The following is a 21,440-nucleotide window of genomic DNA, read 5'->3' as shown; positions in this document are numbered from 1 at the left end:
GAAAATAAATAAATAAATATACCAATTCTCAAGCAAAAAGTTAAGCGATGCTTGATGTAGACATTTCAACTTATTGGTTTTATTGCAGCCCGTTGCTGATAAGTAACACTGTTTCAAGTGAAATTGTTCACGACTTATATATATATATATATATAGTAATTGTATCATTAATGAAAGCAAACAAGTGACCACTTCAATTCCGAGATATCAATTTTTGCCAAAGTCAAAACGTTACGTGACAAACAACTATTGGTTCGAACTAGATTGGGACGCACCAAACAGTTCATTATAAAAATAAATGATTAAGAATTAAGTTCCTCAAAAGATGATATCACACAATGACATCAGTTCACACAAACCAATTTGATCAATCCAATGTATGTCAGTTAACTGATATATGAAGAAGTTCTAGGTATTTTGATACGTACGATTCCGAAAAAAAATATGACATGCTCACAATGTTTACAAATATAGTATCAAATTGTTTACAAAAATTAACTGTTTGAAGTCAATTAGAACCATATCACGAGCCATATCGAAGGTTTTTTTTAACGAGAAAATGATAAAGTAAAAAACGTTTACAAAATTCCATCGTTTAGAAGTGAAATGAAAGAATTATTCCAGATTTCACTTTTGTACCTTTGAAACGAATAAGTTCTAGATTTATTTTGTTTTTTTGTAGAATAAAAAACCAACAAGGAAATTCCGTATTCATTAATAAATGTTTATTAACATCTTTCAAGCTTTCTATGTCCCATAATTCAAATAATCGCCGTGTTGACTTTTGGACTGAACATTATCGATGAAAATTCATAATACGAAGACAGGAAATGAAATCTACGCATATAAATTGACATATTATGTTTTTTTTTCTTTCGTTTTCTGCGTATTGTATCGTATCCAAATGTTAAAACGGTAAATTGTATGACTCGTGCCGATTGGACTAAGGCAGGGCGAAATATTAGTATGCAAATGTAGCAATTTTTTGTCGCCATTTGGTTGACTATATTTGGGCGACAAAGAAGAATAAAAAATGTTGAAATTTCCTCACCTTCCAAGACAGTGTATAACTTGCGGATGACATGAACACAGGCAGATCTCTTCCGAGTCGAATATGTAATTATTTACATGCACAATTTGTATTTGAGCTGAACAAATATAATATATACATTGAATTGTGTTTTTAGGTAAACAAACAGTCGCAACAGTGTTTTCGTTTTGCTTCATAGCACATCATTCGCGATTCGGATAGAGTACTAGACGCTCGATTCCAGTTTGTCTTACCTGCTGACATCGCCTATTCAGATGCATATCTGACTAGTCGGTTGTGTTGCTGCTGCTGCATGCATGCAGACGATTGTGATTGTTCATAGAAACACAACCATTATTTGCATTAATATGATGTAACTTGCCTTTTCGTGTGACTTGCTCTTGTTCCATTCATGAGTTAATGAACTTGAAAAAACACACACAAGCTCATAAACTCTTTTGCATGGCACGACAAGAGTGAGTGAGTGAGTGAAGAATGAAAAGCGCGTAGGAAAGCTAATAAAAATGTGAATATGAAATGAATGAGAATAAGTATGCGTATGTACAATATGATCATAGTAAATGAAATATGACACGATATTTGGTTATATTTGAAAAGTGATTTGCAAAGACAAAGTTGCGTCCAAAATGAGACCAGAAAAATTGATAGGATTTGCTTTACATCCGATTCTCATACGAAGAAGCTGCGCTGTTTGTTCAAACAACAATAAAAAATAGCAAAAAAAAAAAAATATCAAGATTTCGGTAGTCTTGGGTAGTGTTGGCTTCGAACGTACGTTAGTTCGTTCGAAATTAAAAAAAAAATTATTTTGTTTGTTCGTTCGTTTGAAAATGTTTGGTCCGAGTGTTTTTTTCACACAAAATTTAATGTTGTTCGGACCGAACAACGAACAAAACATTTCCGAATTAATTTTTTTTAATTTTTTTAATGTCAAACGGTCGAGCAAGCGTTCGAAAGTGTCCGACGGCCAACTTCTAGAAAATTAATCCAAATCCCATATTCCACATTGAGACTTCTTCAAAACCAGTCGCTTTATGACCATTTTGCTTGCTTATTGAATTGATTTCTGTTCGTTCATTCGTTTCCATGCTAAACGATTTGAAACGCAATAAACACGTGACAACGAGTACGAACGGTGAAAGAATTCATTTGTTTAAGATTATATGGTGGAACATTTATGTTGTTCTTTCACGATGCGCACGATGTTTGCTTTCCATTCGATTCGATACGATACCGCTATGCTTGCTGTACGATGTATCATTTTAACTGTTCATCTTGAACTGGAGAATGTGTGATATTTAGCATATGGTAGATTAGAGCTAACGAAGTGCGACAAGCGAATGCAGAACATGTGGAAATGAAATATTCGACTACAAGGTCATACAAGTCAACAAAATTTAGTACTTTTCACCAGTAATTGTGGTTACACAAAACAACTGATGAGTTCATTGCAACATGTAATGCTTCATGAAACATAAACCGCCCAAATTTAACTGCGGCTATATGGGTATGTTATATGGTTCAAGTGGCATTCGTGTATGACCGGCACTTAATTTTATTTCAACTGACGTTTACCTACTACTATCTAGGTGATTTTGCGTTTGTCAATCGTGATTCTTGCGAGTAAATGAGGAAAAACTTGATTATTATGGAGGATTGAGTAATTAAGTTTTTCATATCCAGCTTGTAAACTTTTATAAAGTAATTTCCCTTTCTTTATATCATGTGATGTTCGGTTGCAAACAACCAGACGACTACGACAACACAACCAGACTATGGCTTGTCATAGGAAATGAAAAGTGTTCGTTCAGTGTGACGTGCTTGAAATTCACTTGCATATGACGAATTTATTTTTAGCAACAAAATTCCCACAATCGCTAGAATTTGATTAGATTCATTTGACGGTTATGCGTTAAATAGAAGAAGAAAAAAAAAAAAACAACCAAAATCTAAATTTAGCTCATATCCTAAATGAGAATAAATTTGTAGAAGAAAAAATGTGGCAATGTTTCGATAATCTGTGAAATCACTTGGGTGATTCCACCTTTGGTCCCTACCGCTGGCATTTCGTCAATAGATTAAATTAGTTGATTAATCTGCATTAAACGGGTTTTACCGTCAATACAAGTGCACGAAGTTCAACTCTTTTCATTTCCTATAATATCATTAGAAAAACAAACTTTGGGCTCAATCATCCGCGCCGAAGCGAAAAGAATGGATCGAGCTTCTCTTGGATTGTATGAATACAGTGTATGAATCTCCAATAGTATGTCGCACTTTGTGTTTTGTTTTGATTTGCTTTGTTTTATAAATATGCTGTCATGCTTGTGACCTTCTTTGAATGAGAATTTCAATACAATTTACCCTTTGGAAATTTTTTATTTGCATTTGAAACAAGTACGAGTGTGTATAATAATCATTCACCAACTCGATTGTGAATAGATTAAAGAAACTAAAGAAGCTAGAAAAAAAAGAACGCGCGCGCGCTCTCTCGCTTGTGCGATGATGAACCGTGCGAAATCTCGTTGTGCTGTGAATCGTGCGCTCGCAAATCTTGATGTAAAACCAAGTTCGATACATAAATTAATAATTGTTTCCGACTTCGTCGCTTTGTAAAACCAATCACACAGATACGAGTCGAGAGAATTTTATCGCTGAATCGTGCCCAATGAAAAAAATTCTCTATGCGTAATTTTATGCCTAATGAATGCCTCTCAACGCTGAGCACACAACGTCACTTCAGCAAAACATCAGTCAAACATTTTTCTCTTTATAGTAAATCACACTGAAGAATACTCGAAATTTCATTCATTGTACGTGTCTCGTTGCTAGTCACTCGATTTGAAGAAAAAAACCGATTCGGTTTCTCATACGCGATGAATTGGATTATGTTGAACTTACGATCGATCTGCATAAATTAGAAACAGAACTTAGTTGATCCTGAAATTCAAGTTTTTTTTTTTTTGCCTTCTTGTTCTTCTTCTTCTTTTGTGTGTTACCACGACGCGTGGTTATACAACATTTTTGGCACATCGCACTACAAACTGAGTCTTTAACTTGTGTATTATTCGTTCTATACTGTACGCGTTAGTGTGCATTTCCGATTGATATTTCGACTGAAACTAAAAGTAAATTATTCATTATTATTATAGACAAAACATTTGGACAAGGCAAATTAATATCTATTTTCGATCCATGTTTTGTGACAGTCTGGCCGATTTTATATATTCTGAACAAGAAAAAAAAAAAACTAATCCCAATATTTCAAGTTTGCAGAACTAAGACAAAAAAAAACAGTTGTTTTTCTCATCGAATCGAAATCTTGTAATTGATAAAAATACAATTGACATTTAAATATTTTCGGAAAAGTCCGAGGTATTTAATCTTTTCCCATCATTTTATTTGGATGAATATTCATCGGCGGATTTTGGACGACTCAAAAAAGAATATTCTAATTTTGACCGAAGTCCAACCGATATTCTCGATACTATTCATGTTCTCATAACCTTTTGAATTGATTTCGCGCCAAGGGACTCAAGATCGGGTCGATCGTGAAATAAAACGATCGAAAATTAGTAATGACGCCTCTGAAGAAGACGGAAACAATTTGAATAAAACGGTTGACATTTGGAAATCCATTGAAAATCTCAATTTATTTATTACTTTTGATTCTATTTTTACAAATGTTTTGTAATTGGTATAGAAGAACTCGTACCACACACAAGCACATATCATCTTTGCTGTTGTTGTTGTTGTTGTTGTTGTTGCTGCTGCTGCTGTTGCTGCTGCTGCTGCTGCTGCTGTTATTTCTATTTTTTTTTTGTCGGAATGGAAGAAAAACAATCAAATATGTCATTCTGATATATTATGAATTGCGCGATAATTTATAATTTGCCGTACATTTGATGATGATCCGTAATTATTAATTGGTAAGCAGCAAGAGGAAGTAGGTTGGACGAGGACGCATACTGGTTGCAAGAACAGACAACAACCACAGCCACAAGAACAAACGGTTTCAATTCAATGCGGAGATCGAAAGTGAGAAAAAGGGTAAATCGCCTGCCTCATTACCTCTTAGACATTGTGACGAAGGAAAAAAAAAAGATTGAATAGTTTTTTGCTTGTGATAATTTAATGAGCAATTTTTTTTTGTCTGAGCGTGAATTAACTAAAGTGTCATATTCGAACATGGGTGATAGATAGATACACTAGCATTTTATTAATAATTATTATTCACTTATAATTGAATAAAAGATTTGGGTTTTTCAGTACCCATAAAACGCTCATCTTTTTTTTTTTTGCACGAATCGGAAGAGGTCTAAGTTTTATCCAAATGCCACAACTGAAGTTATTATAATTAAATAGAATAATTTAACTTGTTTCCTGTTGGATTTGAAAAACCCATTTCGTTGAATACCCATATGAGATGAAATGAATACGTGCTGATTTGCAGAGCTAACACGTGAAGAAAGAAAAAAAAACCTTTACCTTACTGATTGGGCTTAAAAATTTACAAGAATTCTTTCTTCTTCGCCAAAACATGCTTGTTATCTTGAGAACCCACATAACACTATATTCGCAGTGGTCCGCTTTCCGGTCTTTTACATTGATATTACGCGCCATGCTCATATTTTACATTAAAACTTGGTCATTAAAGCTGCAGCCGAGTTAAATGTGAAAAGAACGTGTGTACGTGACAAATGCCATGCAACAGCAGAAAGTCAAGTTCTAAAGAATGGCAGAAGAATCAGAATCAGAATGATTCAGACTTAATTTTTAATCGATGCACAGTTTGCATTCCACATCATTCGCGTATTTCTCATGATGAATTATAGGAAAAAATCAACCTTTTCTGTATTCGATATTGATTCAGTTCCTGATCAAAATCTAATTTGGTGCAAAAATAAATTTGAAACAAAAAACAACAACAACTAGCAAATGAACTTTTCCGGTGCTAAAAATAGTACCGATTTATTGAATGTGATACATCAACAAGACCTTTACGAACTTTGTAATGATGCAAAACAACTAGTTCTTTTGGTTAAAAATAACTTTTCTAAGCTATCTGACCTACCAAAGTAAGAACCAATGTGATTTTTTTTTCTATAGACATTTTTTCTATTACGGTTTCATTAAATTTTGTGCTTAGAATAACGACACTTTTTGAACGGAAATACCTTCTCTTATTTCATCCGACGATATTTGTATGATTGGTGGATGATTGTACGTAAGTCAACCTCGAATTTAATGTGAATTCATAACCGCATTGGAAAAAAGTCGTTCAAATGATTGATTTACTGTTTGGTGCGTCAGGTGGGTATTCCGTTGTATGATCGATAAAGTGACGCATAAAATGGTTCGACTATTATCATTATTAATAACGAAATTCATTTTCCCATAGAGTTCATTTGAAACGTAACAGCAAGCAATGCCATGCCAAACCATAAGATCGTAATGAGAAAAAAAAAAAAAAAAAAAAAGAAACGAGGCGGCTCACTCAATCATAAAAGTGAGTTCACCTAAGTTCAAACGAGTTATCTCATTCCAAGTCAAATACAAAATACGCGAGAGTGAACATCGATTGTCGGATGATTTGTTGCCATTACATTATATTGTTGATTTAATTCATTCTTAGATCGATGGAGAGGTTACGAGATGAATCATTGCTCAGTGATAACAAAGACACAAGACGAACAAAGAAAAGAAGAAAAAGACTATGATGACGACAACGTTGGACGCTCTAAATTTCAATCCCAAGCGTGAAGCGATTTGTTTTCGAAATGTCAAAAATTAATTAGCATCATTACAATGTGTGTACGATATGTGCATCGAATCGGGCTTGTATTTGAAATGAATTCCTTCAACACAATAATTAACAGTTAACAGTTGAATTTTTCATCGTTTTATCATTGCTGGCGGGGAATTCACAGCAATACCAAAGAAAAAAAAAAAAAGTATAACAAAGCTGTTACAACAAAAGTATCATCTGATTTTATGCAGATTGGATTTGTGCCGTGAGCAATAGATGACGAACAAATTGGCCTCAACTATTATAAACTAATGTGTGTCCAACATATCGCATACTACGTCATCTAACAGCATCTGTTTGAACGAATTCAATGACATATTCGCTGCGTGAATGGTCGTCGGTTTCTGTTTCAATTCGGCTCTTTTCTCGTCAGAAATACAGCACATACGAAGAGAAAAAAACCATAAATCAACGATGAAAAAAAAATTAGTTGTGTGAGTAAATATAATCGAGTCTCGTGCTTTTAAAAATGTGTCGTCCATGAGGACAACGTTGTCTGTTCAGCGACAAGTTAGCTGAAGCGCGAACACCAAACGAAAGGGACATAAAGTATCATTAAGCGTAATCTCAAACAGTGCTGGCGCGTATCGCATTTGCGAAAAGGTTATTAATCCGGCAAGGTGACATCATTTTTCGATTTTTCTTCTTTACTTGGACTCAGATACTTATTTCTTTTTTGTGAATCTAATCGAAATCAGAAACCATTTACAAATTTCTCTCGCTCTTATCCAATTGGGCGACAATGACATCTAAATAATTTACATACTTTATTGATGTAAAAATTCAACGAAATAAAATATCCAATTGTAAACTGCATACCACGACTCGCGCACACATTCACACATATATTTTGTGATAAATCATTTGGAAATGTAATTGCATTTTGTGGCGGTTGGTTCTGAGTTATAATAAAAATGGGAAAATTGAAAACCGAGAATCTCGTAAACAGCTATTGACTGCTAATATGTCATCATAACATCTATGCATACATTATTCGGATTTGTTTTTTTTACATATTGACAAACCAGGTTCTAGAAGCGATAAAACTGCGACTCTTCGTAGCTTTTTTGTGGGTTAATCGGTAATTATATCTAGAATCATTATGAAAGTGCAAAAATTGATTGCTTCGTTCATTATTGATTAGCTATGGTCCAAACGAACGAAAAAAAAAAAATTTCAACAACAAAATTGTAAACTTCAACGAACATTAGTTTTAGGCTCACATTCGAACATACTCTATACACTAAATTAATTCCAAAATCCTTCAAAACATATACATTTTACAATATGCAAGCAATTTTCCACGAATTAATATCGATTTGAACGTATTATGAGCTGCACAATAAAAGTGAGAAAAAACGTATTAATGAAACCTAATATTCCATGAATATGTCTTTTGAAACGCATTTACATCGTGCAAGGACTGAAGATAATAATAAACACATGAAATAAAAAATTGTTGAAAATAATGTAATTTGTTCCATTTACTTCCATAACATGAATAATAAATTAATGGAACCATTAGGGAGAAGAAAAAAAACAAATTTCTTGCTCCTAACCTAATTAAAACGAAGAAAAAACTGAAATTCTCATTTCAAGATCAAGAATTAAATGAAAATCGTTGCGAACATTGTTTATGTGGCTTTTCGAGTCTTTGTTGCAAATTCTGTGCTGATGCTGAAATATCCAAGAGCTGTCGAAATGCAATCCAATTGAAAATGACATTCACCCCGCTAATCTGGGAACAGTTTACAAAAGAAACATTTCTAATGTAGCTATTTTAATTTGTGAAATTGGGAAATTGTTTCTTGAGTTTGAAAGGGGAAAAATTCTGTACGCTCTTGCCAATCACACATATATGCACAGAACACATACACCACAAGCATGTGCCCAAACATAATATTCGCACTCTAACACATTCGTGACCAAACGGTATAATTGTTGATGTTGACATCACTTTGCATAACCTTTTTCTAACCATTCGGTACACTAATTGCCAACCAGTTTTGTGTGTTTGAGACAATGGTGAACTCAAATACAAAATCTCTCAGCGTTGGGCTATTCAAATTATGTCGAATGTATCAATAAATGCTGATATCTGTTGAGTTTTTTTTTTCCTCTCTCTTTCTTTCTTCTCTCTTTTGAACAACAAACAAAACACTTTAAAGTGTGTTTTCTTTTCGTATGTGCAAATGTTTCTTCGCACACACATACACATAGGAACGATATTTGGGGCCTAATGTATATCTTTTTAAAGAGTATATTTAAACGTACACCTCATTTTTGTAGTGCGAACGCACAACTTGCAAGCGTACATATTATTGCTCATTCGTGTGCTAAAGATAACTTCGAAAATGAAGCAGAAAAAAAGAATGGCAACGTAATGATGGCAAAACAAAATATTTCTTTCATATATTTTTTCTTTAAATTTTTAATATTTTGCTTTTGAACCCATCTAATGTGAAAAATCTGCTATGTTTACCATACTAATCCAGCATAAACATAAGAGCGCACTTTACAATGCGCGAATATTTACGAAAAAAAAAAAAAGTTTCTTTTTTTCTCGTTAAAATTAAGAAAGAGCCATAGAAAAGTACACACGTACGAACAAAGACACCGAAAAATAAACAAACTAGTGCTGAATGGCTTATACCAACTATAACAAATATTGTGAGTAATATTTATTTATAATTGGAAAAATTATATGCTTACTCTTTGAAGGGAACAAAAATAGATGGATGTGAATGCAACAATTTCTATTCACATATTTTTTTTTTTTTTTTTTGGTGATTGCGGTGTGTCGGTTGTGTTGGACTATAAATTGTTGGTGTTGTGGTTTGTTTTTGTTTAAAATGGTCCAAGCAAAATGTCTTGTTTTCGGCGAAATGAATGAGGATCATATGACAATGTAACGGATCTCAATTTAAATTCCAATAAAATGTCGTGTAAACACAAGAGGGTGTAATGCACGTCGTCACCCATATGCACAGCACACTCAACTACTCATGTTGGCATTTCCATAATTCGCCATAATTGCTGTGCGCATTTGCATTCTAGTTTACAAACCAAGTTACAATACAATAGAGCATGTGTTTTTCATCGTGAGGTATGGGAAGCACACAAACTTGTCGTACGGAAAAATCATTAGTAATTTTACAACAAACAATACCTGTAACTGGTTGTCAGGTATAAATTGATCGTATCACCGTATCACACACCGGTGTGTGATGGTGAGTCTCTATTGAAGAAATGAGGAGGAAAAAGAAGAAAAAATGAGCAAAAATATTCTAAATCTAATAGTTCGTGCCAAATATACAATGATGCACTACGCATTTGTGAAATATTGCGTAATAATCGCACGATGATCGTATCCTTATCGTCTATTGATCAATGCGGTTTTTTTTTTCCTTAATATTGACCAATCGTTTATTTATATTTAGGTGTTAAAAGACAGGTGTTGATGGATGGGTCAAAATGCTGAATGTTGGTTTGAGGAAAAGACAGCTTCATTTCAGTCAATGTGCTAAATGATAACGCAAACATGTTCGTTAAACAAAAAATATGTTTCGGTTTGTGTTTCTTCTGGATTGGATTGTGAAAACACATTTCGGTTTCTATGGCCTTTTTTTGCAGGAAGAATTTTGGTTTGATGACGGTTTTGAATTTTGAAAATTACCAAAAAGAATGACCAACAACGAAAATACCATATCGATAAAGGACCAGTTTAAAAAGTTAGAGCTAGATCTGTGTATGTTGCTCACACGTTGATCTAGCACCAATAATTCCCAATTTGCACAGTGAGCTATTGCATACTGGAATGTTTGCGCTCTCGCATGGTGCCCATGAATGTGTGAATGTATTGAATTCAATGTGGTATACAACCGATGTGTGACGTATCACACATATGTACATATGTTGCGAACCATAACCAGTGCGGTAGTCGTTTTCGTTGAGAAGGAGTTGGTATATATAGTTTTGTATCGAACATTGAGTCATTCATTCAAATTCATAACATCGATACGATCACGTCTGATAGCATAGCATCTCTAGCGGTAACTGTTGTTATCGTTAAGAATTGTCTTTTCCACAAGCCCGGTTGGATTTTATTGTGTATTTCAACTGAGCGAAACAAAATATCAAAAAAGTGTTTATTAGACGATTCTTTTGTTGTTGGTTTTTCTTTGAACGAAAAACGAACAAAAATCCGAATTCATTCAACGTTTTCTGCAAAAGCAGTGAATTAAGTACTGAATTTTCGATCGGATTTTCAGAGAAGTGACCAGGAATATACGTTGAAAAAAGTGATTTGAAAAGAAGGAAAAGTGGAATTGAGTTGACGTTTATCTTATTCAAAATGTGCAAAGTGCCTACACGGATTACTAACTAATGTTTTACGCGTAACAATCAATTGGCATCTGAGAACTTTCTAAACGAAAAAAAATTAAACTGAACATTCAAACGATCAAATTGATCTGAAAACTATCATCTTAATAAAAATATCATCAGAGAATACCACTTAAAGGTAAGACAACTTAAAATTCTCACATTTTCAGTATTCCAAATATTAAATTATTTCGAAGCAACAAGTCCCGCAACAAACTCTTTATGGTTGAGTATAAGGCTCTTGGGGGCACTGTGATAGAACGAATGTATACTGACGTGGTAGGAGTGTGTGTGTGTGTGTGTGTGTGTGCCTGCGCCTGCGAATGAATTTCACAATTCCGGCAATTCTTGTATTTCGAGCGAAGTTGTCATCAATATGGGATCGAATGATTGTGAGAATAGCATTTGTAAATTAGGGAAGTAATCTTTGCTCCTTGCCAAGCAACCGTAATTTTGAGAGCGATACTATCGATGATATCACTGGAAATACGGTCGTAAGATCAACTCATGTTTAACTGATCACATTAGCTTTCCAATGGTTGTTCTCGTCCACTTCCTGATTATGTAATCAAATCGTTTAATACGTAACTGGAATTTCCAGAATAGCATAATCGAAATTCTTCTTTTTATTTTTTCATATGAACACGGCACAGAAAAGTTTATGCAAAACTAATCGTCTGGTCCTAGTTCAGATAAATTCTAATAATCTATTGATAGAAAACAAGTTCACATGAGACAATGATGAATTTCAGAACTTTAAATTACGCATGCTCAAGTATGTATATTAAGAATAAATAATCCAAGTGGTCAATGTATCCTAGATCATTCGATTATTGTTCTGTTGTTATTGTTGTTGTTGTAGTTTCGTTCAGGAATCCCTTTCGCACCAAAATAGACAAAACAATATTATAATAATGAAGTTATGCAAATAGACAAATGGGGATTTCTCTGAATAAATATAGTATTAGATAATCGTAAATATGAAACATTTTGACACCTAGAAATAGATTCTCCCGTTTTGTGTCAAATGCGTTGGTGACTCATAGTTAGGTGACTCAAATAATTCATAATTGAAATGTTATTTACATATATCCAAATATTTCTTTTAAAACTATCCACTTGTTACTTTGTTGTTCAAGCAAATGAAAAATGTTTGAGAATGAGAGAGGGAATTCACCTTGCAGATTGATTAAAATTATGCTAAACAGAGTTCAATATTCAAAACAATCTTTTTTTTTTTTGGTGGTGTGTATTATACATACACATTAGCGTAACACAGAAGAAAAAGAAAAAAAAAAAAGTTTCTGAAATCCCAAAAGGGCATTAATTTTTCCCACCCAATAAAAACCGCAATGTTCGCATATTCTATATTGGGTCATACGGATGTCAAATGATCGAAAGAAATTATAAAAAAGTAAAAAATGTAACCTTTATCTTTAACGCTAATGAGAAGCAATCCAAGCAAACGGAAAAAACAGATTTTTGTGTGTATTTTTTCAGGTTATGTCTTCGACATGCCATCATCATTTCACACCATTCATTAGTGTGCTGACAGCAAGCAAACAGAAACCGCTTCTGTATAGCATCATTTAAATATTCCGCAACGAACCAAAGCCCAAAGTTTTTCCGCAATTTCCAAACGTAAATAATAGTTTTCAATTTGTTGTTTTTTTTTTTTTTTGTGCAAATGCAATTCTTCACAAAGCGTTTTAAATTAAATGCCAACACATTTCACAAGCGCCTCTCTTTTGAATGACAACAACAACACATATCTCATCAAGCTAAAGAAAACCTGAGCAATGCGAGCACACAAGTGTTATGCAAAGAGTACAAGCGCACTTATTGAGTTGAACTTAAATGAATTGAAAATAAAAGAGACTTGAAATCGCATCACTGCTTATTCAAAGCAGTACAGCACAACACAACACTTCAAGGCTAAGTCTTAATCACTCTGCGTTTGTATCAACACTTTGAATTTTTCGTTATTTTCATAATAAAAAAAAAAAACCGATTACAAAGTGTGAATCTTATCAAGGTAAATGAACCACCTACCCATCGCTAACCTCTTTCAAACCGAAAATTCCGCAAAATAACAACAACCAATTTAATGAATCAGCTGTTCAATTCTTGCAACACACTCACTTTTCCAAAATGATAGACATATCATTCGATGCGGTCAATCTTTCTCTTACACATTTCACGAGTGTGCACTGTTTTCACTTTTCTTAGCCGTGATTTATAAACTATAGCACATAACGCTTAATAAGAGGAGAGTGAGAGAGGGTAACACAGAAATGATGTCCATTTCTCAATAGAACCAAGGACCATACCATATCGAAATTCCAAGCTCAAATCAACTTATCGTGCACATACAATTTCTGTAGCAATTTTAGTGTAGGCACGGCTTGAAATTTCTTTAAGCATGTTAAGAAAAAACAAATTAATACTATTACTAAACTGCCATAATTCGGTGCGAACAATGGAAGTGGCGTAAAATGATTGTTATGAATTAAAGGCTTGTATAAGGTTTTTCGGAACGCACACACAACAGAGAGGAGAAGAAGAGAAAAGCAAAGAAAAAAAAAAATAAATAAATTCGAAAAACCAGTAATCAACTTAAGTTAGGATTGGACTTGGGTAATACATGTGAACATCAACATATCACATCATATGGGTCAATTTGAAAAGATTTCGAAGCCGAAATGAAGAAAAATGTGCGTACTTTTATATTTTTACAATTGTACTAATAAACCAGTATAGTGCCGTTTTCGTGTTTTTTTTTCAATATATTGAATCGTTTGTGTGTTTTTGTTATAATTTGGTTTTCGTTTGTGCTCTTCGGTGAATCTTCGTGTGTTAATTTCTTTTATTTTTCATGTTCGTGTACGCATATAGTATTCTGTATTTTCTATGACCTTTCGACCAAAGAAAAAAACTTTTTCGCTTGTAACTACTGATAATTCATTACAAAGTTCATACGTACAGCAAACACATTTCGAAACGCGTGTTCGATTCGCATGGTATTGATGATTCAATGGCATCAAATCGATTCCAAACCGAATAGATATTGATCGTACGTTGCGCACAACTATAAAATACACCGCTTTTTGTCTTGTGATCAGCGCATCGCGCTGTTAAACTTGCGTAATAAATTTGCCTTATCACCAGAATGCGGAACTGGTGAAGCTTGACTCACATGTCGTGTGCATTCAAACGTGCCAATGTTTGGCATTAGAAACGTCTTTTTTTCTCTTTGGGAAATCTCTGTGGTGGCTATGAGCTGTTCGTTCACTTCATCACCTTGATGAATCAAAGTCGATGTCGATTAAAGATTTGAAATGGACTATACACGCGAACCACATCATACATGAATTTTTAATAGGGCGCTCCATTGATTCAGTTGACTAATGACTTCGAAAACACAATGAAACTAAAAGAGAGGGAAAAGAAAAACAAGAAAGCAAACACAAAAAAACTAATGGGATATACACACTTTGGTTCGTGTTAGAAGACAACATGCGTTTGGTTGTCGTTGTCGTTGTCGGCTTTAATCTGTTGCCTTTGTTACTGTGTGCAAGCTGTGTATTGTTGGCGATAACACGCAACGGTGCTCAAACGTAGCTAACCGGACGCCGAAATCAACAACGATCTCCCCATCTTAAAAGCGAACTCATTCAATGAATCTTGAATAAAGTTGAACATTCTCGGTTAAAATTTTCAAGATTATAAAATGCTAATATAAACCGGCTATTATACCAACATAAATCAATAGAGTTCAACCATTAGGCAAAATCCGTAATCATAATCTTAAGGTTATTTCCGAAAAAAGCGCTATTGGTAGCATTTGGAATGTTTAGTGCGTTTCAAATGAGTAAAACATCAATAAAAATGTTATTCTGCAAAATTTGCGACCACATAATCCATCACAAATGCTAAATAGGAAAGTGATAAAACCAGACCGATCGAACGAATGGAAAAATGATTTCGGCATGAAATAAAAGAAATGTATGTGAACGTGCGTGTGAATGAACCAAGAAGCACTTGGTTTCGATCTAAATCGTATTCGCGAAAAGTCATTGCCTCATATACAAAAATGCCAACACGATACATAATTTTTTAGAAAAAAAAATGAGGTAAACAGTTTGCCTCTTGTATAAATGTGCCAATTTTTTGTTCTCCTCTCTTGTTCTCATATTCGACGCGTGACCAAAACTCGTTTATGCGGCAGTTATCAGTTTTATTGTCTGGTTGAATCTTTTCTTTCTCTCTCAGTCTGTCGAATGGATTCGAAACTCAAATTTTAATCTCGTCTGAAATGACTCTTCTTCATTACGATTCCACTTTGAATGCGAAATAAGCGCTATCGCATACATTTCATTGGTCGAGTAAAGGAGAGAGAGAGAGAGAGAGAGAGAGAGAGAGAAAGAGAGATAGTCAAAAAAGTAGAAAAGAATCATCGGTTATGTTCGATAGGAAAAGCTGTGTGCAAACTGGTTTCATTTCACATTTGAGCAACTGTGATAAATTATCAGATATGGCCGTACGAAATTCGCTCGATATCGACGTTTCACGGAAATCTTCTCCGAAATTTGATCGTATACCAAGAAAATGGATTGTGTTCGGTGAAAGTTTCCGCGGAATTATTCGAATCGATTGAACGAATCACAAAACATGTTTCGCACACATACAATGGCACGCTTTTACCAAGCCTGAAAAAAATGTGATTGTCATTGAACTTAACCGAAATTCAAAATGTTCAATGGTGTTACTTGCGATGCAATTTATTATGTTCACCCCAAGGTCAATGTGCTAGGCTCAATGAATAGAAAAGTCCAAGAGCAAGAATTAGAAAAGAAAACCAGTAACTTTGGTGCGACTTCGGCTACCTATATCCATCAAACTCTGATACAATCGAAACATACCTCAGTCGCTTTGGCGCGCACCGAAATACAAATGAAGCGGGGAAAAAAAAAACTGTCGTGTGTTTCTTTATAACATAATCAATTTTAAATCACATAATTCTAAACACAACACTTTGACCTCAAAGAATCACTTAAACGTGTATATCATTAAAAGCGTTTCGTATAGTATAGCATACTTTGACATTTACAATCAAATGGTAGTTGCTGTGCTTTTTTACCGTTGGCATTTGGCGAGGCTTGGAGACAAGCTTTTGTTGTTGTTTATATCGATTTTTTTTGTCGTTGTAGAAGATTTCGCAGAAAAGCTTATACAATACCTCAACTCGTTTGGATTGTAATATTTTCCGTCTCCTTTTGTTTTAGCAATTAAAAATGGCAATTGAATCAGAAGCTTTTGATGCCTCGATCCGTCGACGTAAACTTGGAAATCTATCAAATCAGTCATCCTCATCCGATTTACTGAATAACAACAACAACAACAACAATAACAATGAAAAGTTCTCCGACTGCATCGACTCGGATGTTGAGAAAGATTTTGATGCAGACGTTTCGACATTGGGTCCAGCTGTAAAGGAAATTCTCGAGGAAACCACAGTTTTACCACATGACGAAGCACTCGATAAACTTAAAGAAGTCGGAGCAAAAACACCCATTCTGCCATCGGAGATCGGCACAGATTTTAACTTCAAGCGACAAATCGTTTGGGAAAATGCCATCGGTTTCCTGATCCTACACATTTGCGCACTCGTCGGTATTTTCATGACATTGTTAGGATATGTACGTGTATACTCAATCGTTTACAGTAAGTACATATTGTTGACCATTTCACTTGTGTATCGTATTTACGCCAAAAATTTTGTGTTTTCACTCGTTCGATGCGAAATTAATTGCTTTGTTTTTTTTTTTTATCTCATCCGCAATAGCATTCATATTGATGTATGGATCCGGATTGGGTGTCACAATGGGAGCTCATCGTCTTTGGTCACATCGATCATTCAAAGCAAAAACTCCATTAAAAATATTCCTCTTGTGGCTTCACACATTGGCTGGACAGGTAAGATACAAATTCCAAGAATTTACTGCTTGGCGTAAAATAAATGAAACACTATTTTTTAGTTCGGAAATCATTTCAAATCCAACCTTATTCCTAATGACAAATTATTTCTTTCAATTTAAATAGAACTGCTTGTATGTATGGGTTCGTGATCACCGTCAGCACCACAAATATTCCGACACAGACGCAGATCCTCATAATGCAAATCGTGGATTTTTCTTCAGCCATGTCGGCTGGTTGATGTCAAAGAAGCATCCAAAAGTATTGGAATACGGAAAGAAAATCGATATGTCAGACTTGGAAGCCGACAAATACATTATGTTCCAAAAAGAGTAAGTATCGTCTGGTTCAGTTAATCGTCTGGCTTAAATGATTGTATATGTATGACGAACATTTGCGTGTGTCGATTTATATTCGAATAACTAAATCGTTAACAAATATCTAATATTTTTCCATTGTTTTCTCCCAAATCTAATTGTTCAGACATTACAAATTGCTTTACACCATTTTTGCTTTGCTCTTGCCAACATCAATTCCAATTCTTTGCTGGAATGAAGATCCAATCGTGGCATTGTTTTCGTGCTTCTTCTCCAGAGCCGTTATTTCATTGAATTGCACGTGGTTGGTTAATTCAGCAGCTCATTTGTACGGTACCCGTCCATTCGATAAAACACTTTTCCCCGTTGAAAACTTGGTTGTTGCGTTCTTTGCTGTTGGTGAAGGATGGTAAGTTTTGTATTAGATATCAATTGGAAAACAAAAAATCAATAACAATTGTTTCATATTAATAGGCACAATTATCATCATGCATTCCCATGGGACTATCGTGCATCAGAGCTTGGATCACCATTGAATATCACTGGATTTTTAATCGATGTTCTGGCCAATTTCGGTTTGATTTTTGACCGTCGTGAAGCGTCCAACAATATGATTAAGAATCGTTGCATGCGAACTGGCGATAATTCACACAAAGTGTACGGCACCGATGAAGGTCGACGAGCAATCACAACACTGTTCAACATCTGGAAACATCCATCGAATCCAACATACAACTCAATTTTCGCACCAAAACCGAAAATTATCAACTCCGAAGGTTATGCGCTTATCGAGGATGAACTATCGAAAAATGAAAAAGATGAAGAATTGTTGTCACGTGAAAATGAAGAGCTTGAGGAGCGTCAACGCCGTGTATCACAAATTGAGAATGTTCTTGAGAATGCTGGAAAAATCAAAAAATACATTGTTGAAAAATCAGAAGCCGAAAAGATCATCGGTACCATTAGCGATGCAAGTGACAAGGCAATCAAACAGTTGAACAATAATAATGATACCGAGTTCAAACCATTGATGAGTTCATTGTCAGACAAAAGTAAATTAAACATTGTTGATGCTGATAGTGCTCTTTTTGCAAAAATTTAAAAAAAAAAAAAAAACGATTCCATCCAATCGCGTGATTGGAAAAACTCTTTTTTTCTATTTTACTTGGACAAATCTTACAACAACTAATGAAGTTGAATGAAAAGTAAAATAAAAATTAGAAAAAAAAAACAGAGAAAAAGCTTTGCACGCTTTGACTGCGTAAACATTTAGAATGAGGACCAAATATCAGTTTTGTCTTCATGGTGAAACAAAAAAAAAATTCAATTTTTATGAACTTATTGGCTTCGTAGCACTTAAATTGTTTTTAAGACAAATTTGTTAATTTTTAGTGAAAAAAAAAAAAACAATTACAAAATGTGAGTGATACCGTTCTAATGTTTAATTTTCTATTAGTTCTTGGCCTTTGCTTTGGTAGAATCAATCCGAGGCCAGCTGTCAGAATAAGTTTGAATAAAATAGATTTAAGATTGATACAATCGCAATCGATTGTGTATATTTTTTTTTTGTAATTAATTAATAAACTAATGAATTTAAATAAAGAATAGTTTTTCTTCGTACAAGTAATTTTTGAACTTTGGTCTCGCTTTCACACAATTTCTCCACTTAAAATCAAATTGTCTGCGCAAAACATTTTCATTAACGTTGACCCATTGCCGATTTCATTTGTACTCTGCACCATGAAATTATACTTTACCCATCCACGTCTTTACCGTTACGTATAATTCCAAATTTATTGAAATGACATTAAATTTAGATGCTTTTATTCAGATTGCGAAAAAAATCCTTTGCAAAACAATGTTGTTATTATTTATAGCCAACCTACAATCAGACATCAAAATATTCAACAGTTTTTTTCTTCTTTACTATGTTTGGACTACAAAAAAATGCCATTCACCGATATAGTGAAGATGTGTGTGTTAAATTACATCGCATTTTGTGTTTTTAATTCAACATAAAATTATGCAGCAAATCTAGTTCAGTCAAGTGGTTATGAAGTAGGAAATCAAGTTGTTATGAACGTTTATTTTGGGCTATTCACCAGAAATATATATCATCCATATATATATACATACGAGAGAAAAATGTCCATGATGGCATTGTGTGCCTTGGCGAAAAAGTATAAATATCATCATTTTTTAATGAAAAAACTTATTGCTGCAGATTTGTGTTGTGAATTCTTTAAATAAGAAACACTAAAAATATTCATTGAATTTAACATTCAGTGATATATTTCTTAATTATGAGACACTGAATTATATATTTTTACTTTTCAAAGATTTCGGTTTTCAGCTTCGTTCTTTTTCTTCTTCTTCCTATGACTTCGTATGTGTGTCAAAAAATGTGTTATCCAGAACGATTCGAAACCGCTATTCGATCTTTGGTCACTCTCTTTTTCACTCATCAAAATGCAAGCGATTTAATTCGAGACCAAAGATCGACCACAACAAATGTCAAGATAAGAAAATACTGTCAAGTGTAAAAGAATAAAAAATTCATATTTTAATGTTAACAGAATGAAAACACATAAATTTCGGATCTTCATTAACAATACGTACTTTATTGTTATTGATTTTTTTTTTTATCCATTGGTAGAGTGTGAGCAATTCCAAGCGAATTGCTCGGTGATTTGATCTTCAAAAAATCCCTCGAGAATCAGTAACGAGACGATATTTTTTGATTCACAATTGACAATCCCAGAGCATAACGGAAAATCGAATGCAATCGAAAGAAAATGTCACACTTTTCATCTCAAGATCTAACAAATCTTCTACATAAGAAATGTTTGGTTACAATGTGATTCCTCTTCTGCGCAGTAAAATGTATTTTATTTACGCTCTGTGGTTGACATCTATATTTGGATACAACTACCGAATATTTTAGAATTTCAGCACTAATTTCAATGGAATTTTTTTTCTGGTTTTGTTTTTTTTTTACGTTTTTGGAAGAAATATACTATGGGAAAGTGCGAGTTTCGTATAATAAATTTGTAAAATCATTTGATGCATTACTTGTTTTTTTTTCAATTCGAAAATTTTCTTTTTACTCAAATGAGTAGATTGAATCACTATATTTATATAAATACGGGAATGTTTATGTAACGCAATTTAGTCATTTTTAACGTTAAAAGATGTAACGTTTTTAGTCTTTTTTCCGTCAAAATCGACTGAAATTTCAGTGTAAACCAACTGTATGAATATTCGGAACGCTACCCAGCATCTTTCAAATTCAAACATTTGAAATGACAACCATTCCAAACAACTCTGTGCCGAACGAACTGAATAAAAAATCTTACAAGAATTCGATTTGTGTATTGATTTCGTTTTGGGCGCGTGAATTAGAAAGAAACAGCAGAACCGACACATCTGTTCTATTTCACACAACGAAACACAACACAACAGACTCATTCGCTACTGTGGCTTGGTGTTGTATTTGTTTATTTTGGTTCCGTTATGAGATTATATTTTGCATGAGTTTCTGCATCGACACCAGTCAAATCCGAATTTCGCTACGAAAATTAGCGCGTTGAAGAAAGTTGTGAAATTCAGCTTGATGTGTCAAACTGATGCCGGTTGCACATTCATATTGATCTGAGCATTTGAAAAGGCAAGTCATTTGTTGTGCATACTGTTCGATTCACAGTGATTGTTTTTTTTTCTTTTTTTTTTCAAATTAAGTAATTTAGTCAATGTTTTTAGGTAGAAAATACATCATATCTGATTAATTTTCCTCATTTTTTTTCTGTTTTTTTTCTTGCTCCTGAATTACAGATGGGCTACCAGCGCAAAAAATCAAGGAAGAAGCCGAAGCCAATTGTGATGCTTGAGGACGTGATTAAGGAGG

The 21,440-nt window shown here is 34.0% G+C and overlaps 1 protein-coding gene across 1 annotated transcript; it reads left to right on the top strand.

Moving 5' to 3' along the window:
* The first annotated feature begins 10,851 nt into the window (after positions 1-10,851).
* LOC129575445 (acyl-CoA Delta-9 desaturase-like) lies at positions 10,852-19,163 on the top strand. Its single transcript, XM_055459091.1, has 6 exons — positions 10,852-11,382; positions 16,529-16,967; positions 17,089-17,219; positions 17,346-17,551; positions 17,703-17,945; positions 18,011-19,163. The coding sequence occupies exons 2-6, from the start codon at positions 16,538-16,540 to the stop codon at positions 18,636-18,638; spliced, it is 1,638 nt and encodes a 545-aa protein (XP_055315066.1). The 5' UTR covers positions 10,852-11,382; positions 16,529-16,537; the 3' UTR covers positions 18,639-19,163.
* Positions 19,164-21,440: the final 2,277 nt, after the last annotated feature.

Source organism: Sitodiplosis mosellana, unplaced genomic scaffold (genome assembly GCF_009176505.1).
Source record: "Sitodiplosis mosellana isolate CC-2019 unplaced genomic scaffold, AAFC_SMos_1.0 Smas_scaffold_6167, whole genome shotgun sequence".
In the NCBI taxonomy this organism is placed as follows: Eukaryota; Metazoa; Arthropoda; class Insecta; order Diptera; family Cecidomyiidae; genus Sitodiplosis; species Sitodiplosis mosellana.
The sequence above is the reverse complement of the archived record's forward strand: the minus strand, read 5'-3'. Positions and strand labels throughout refer to the sequence as shown.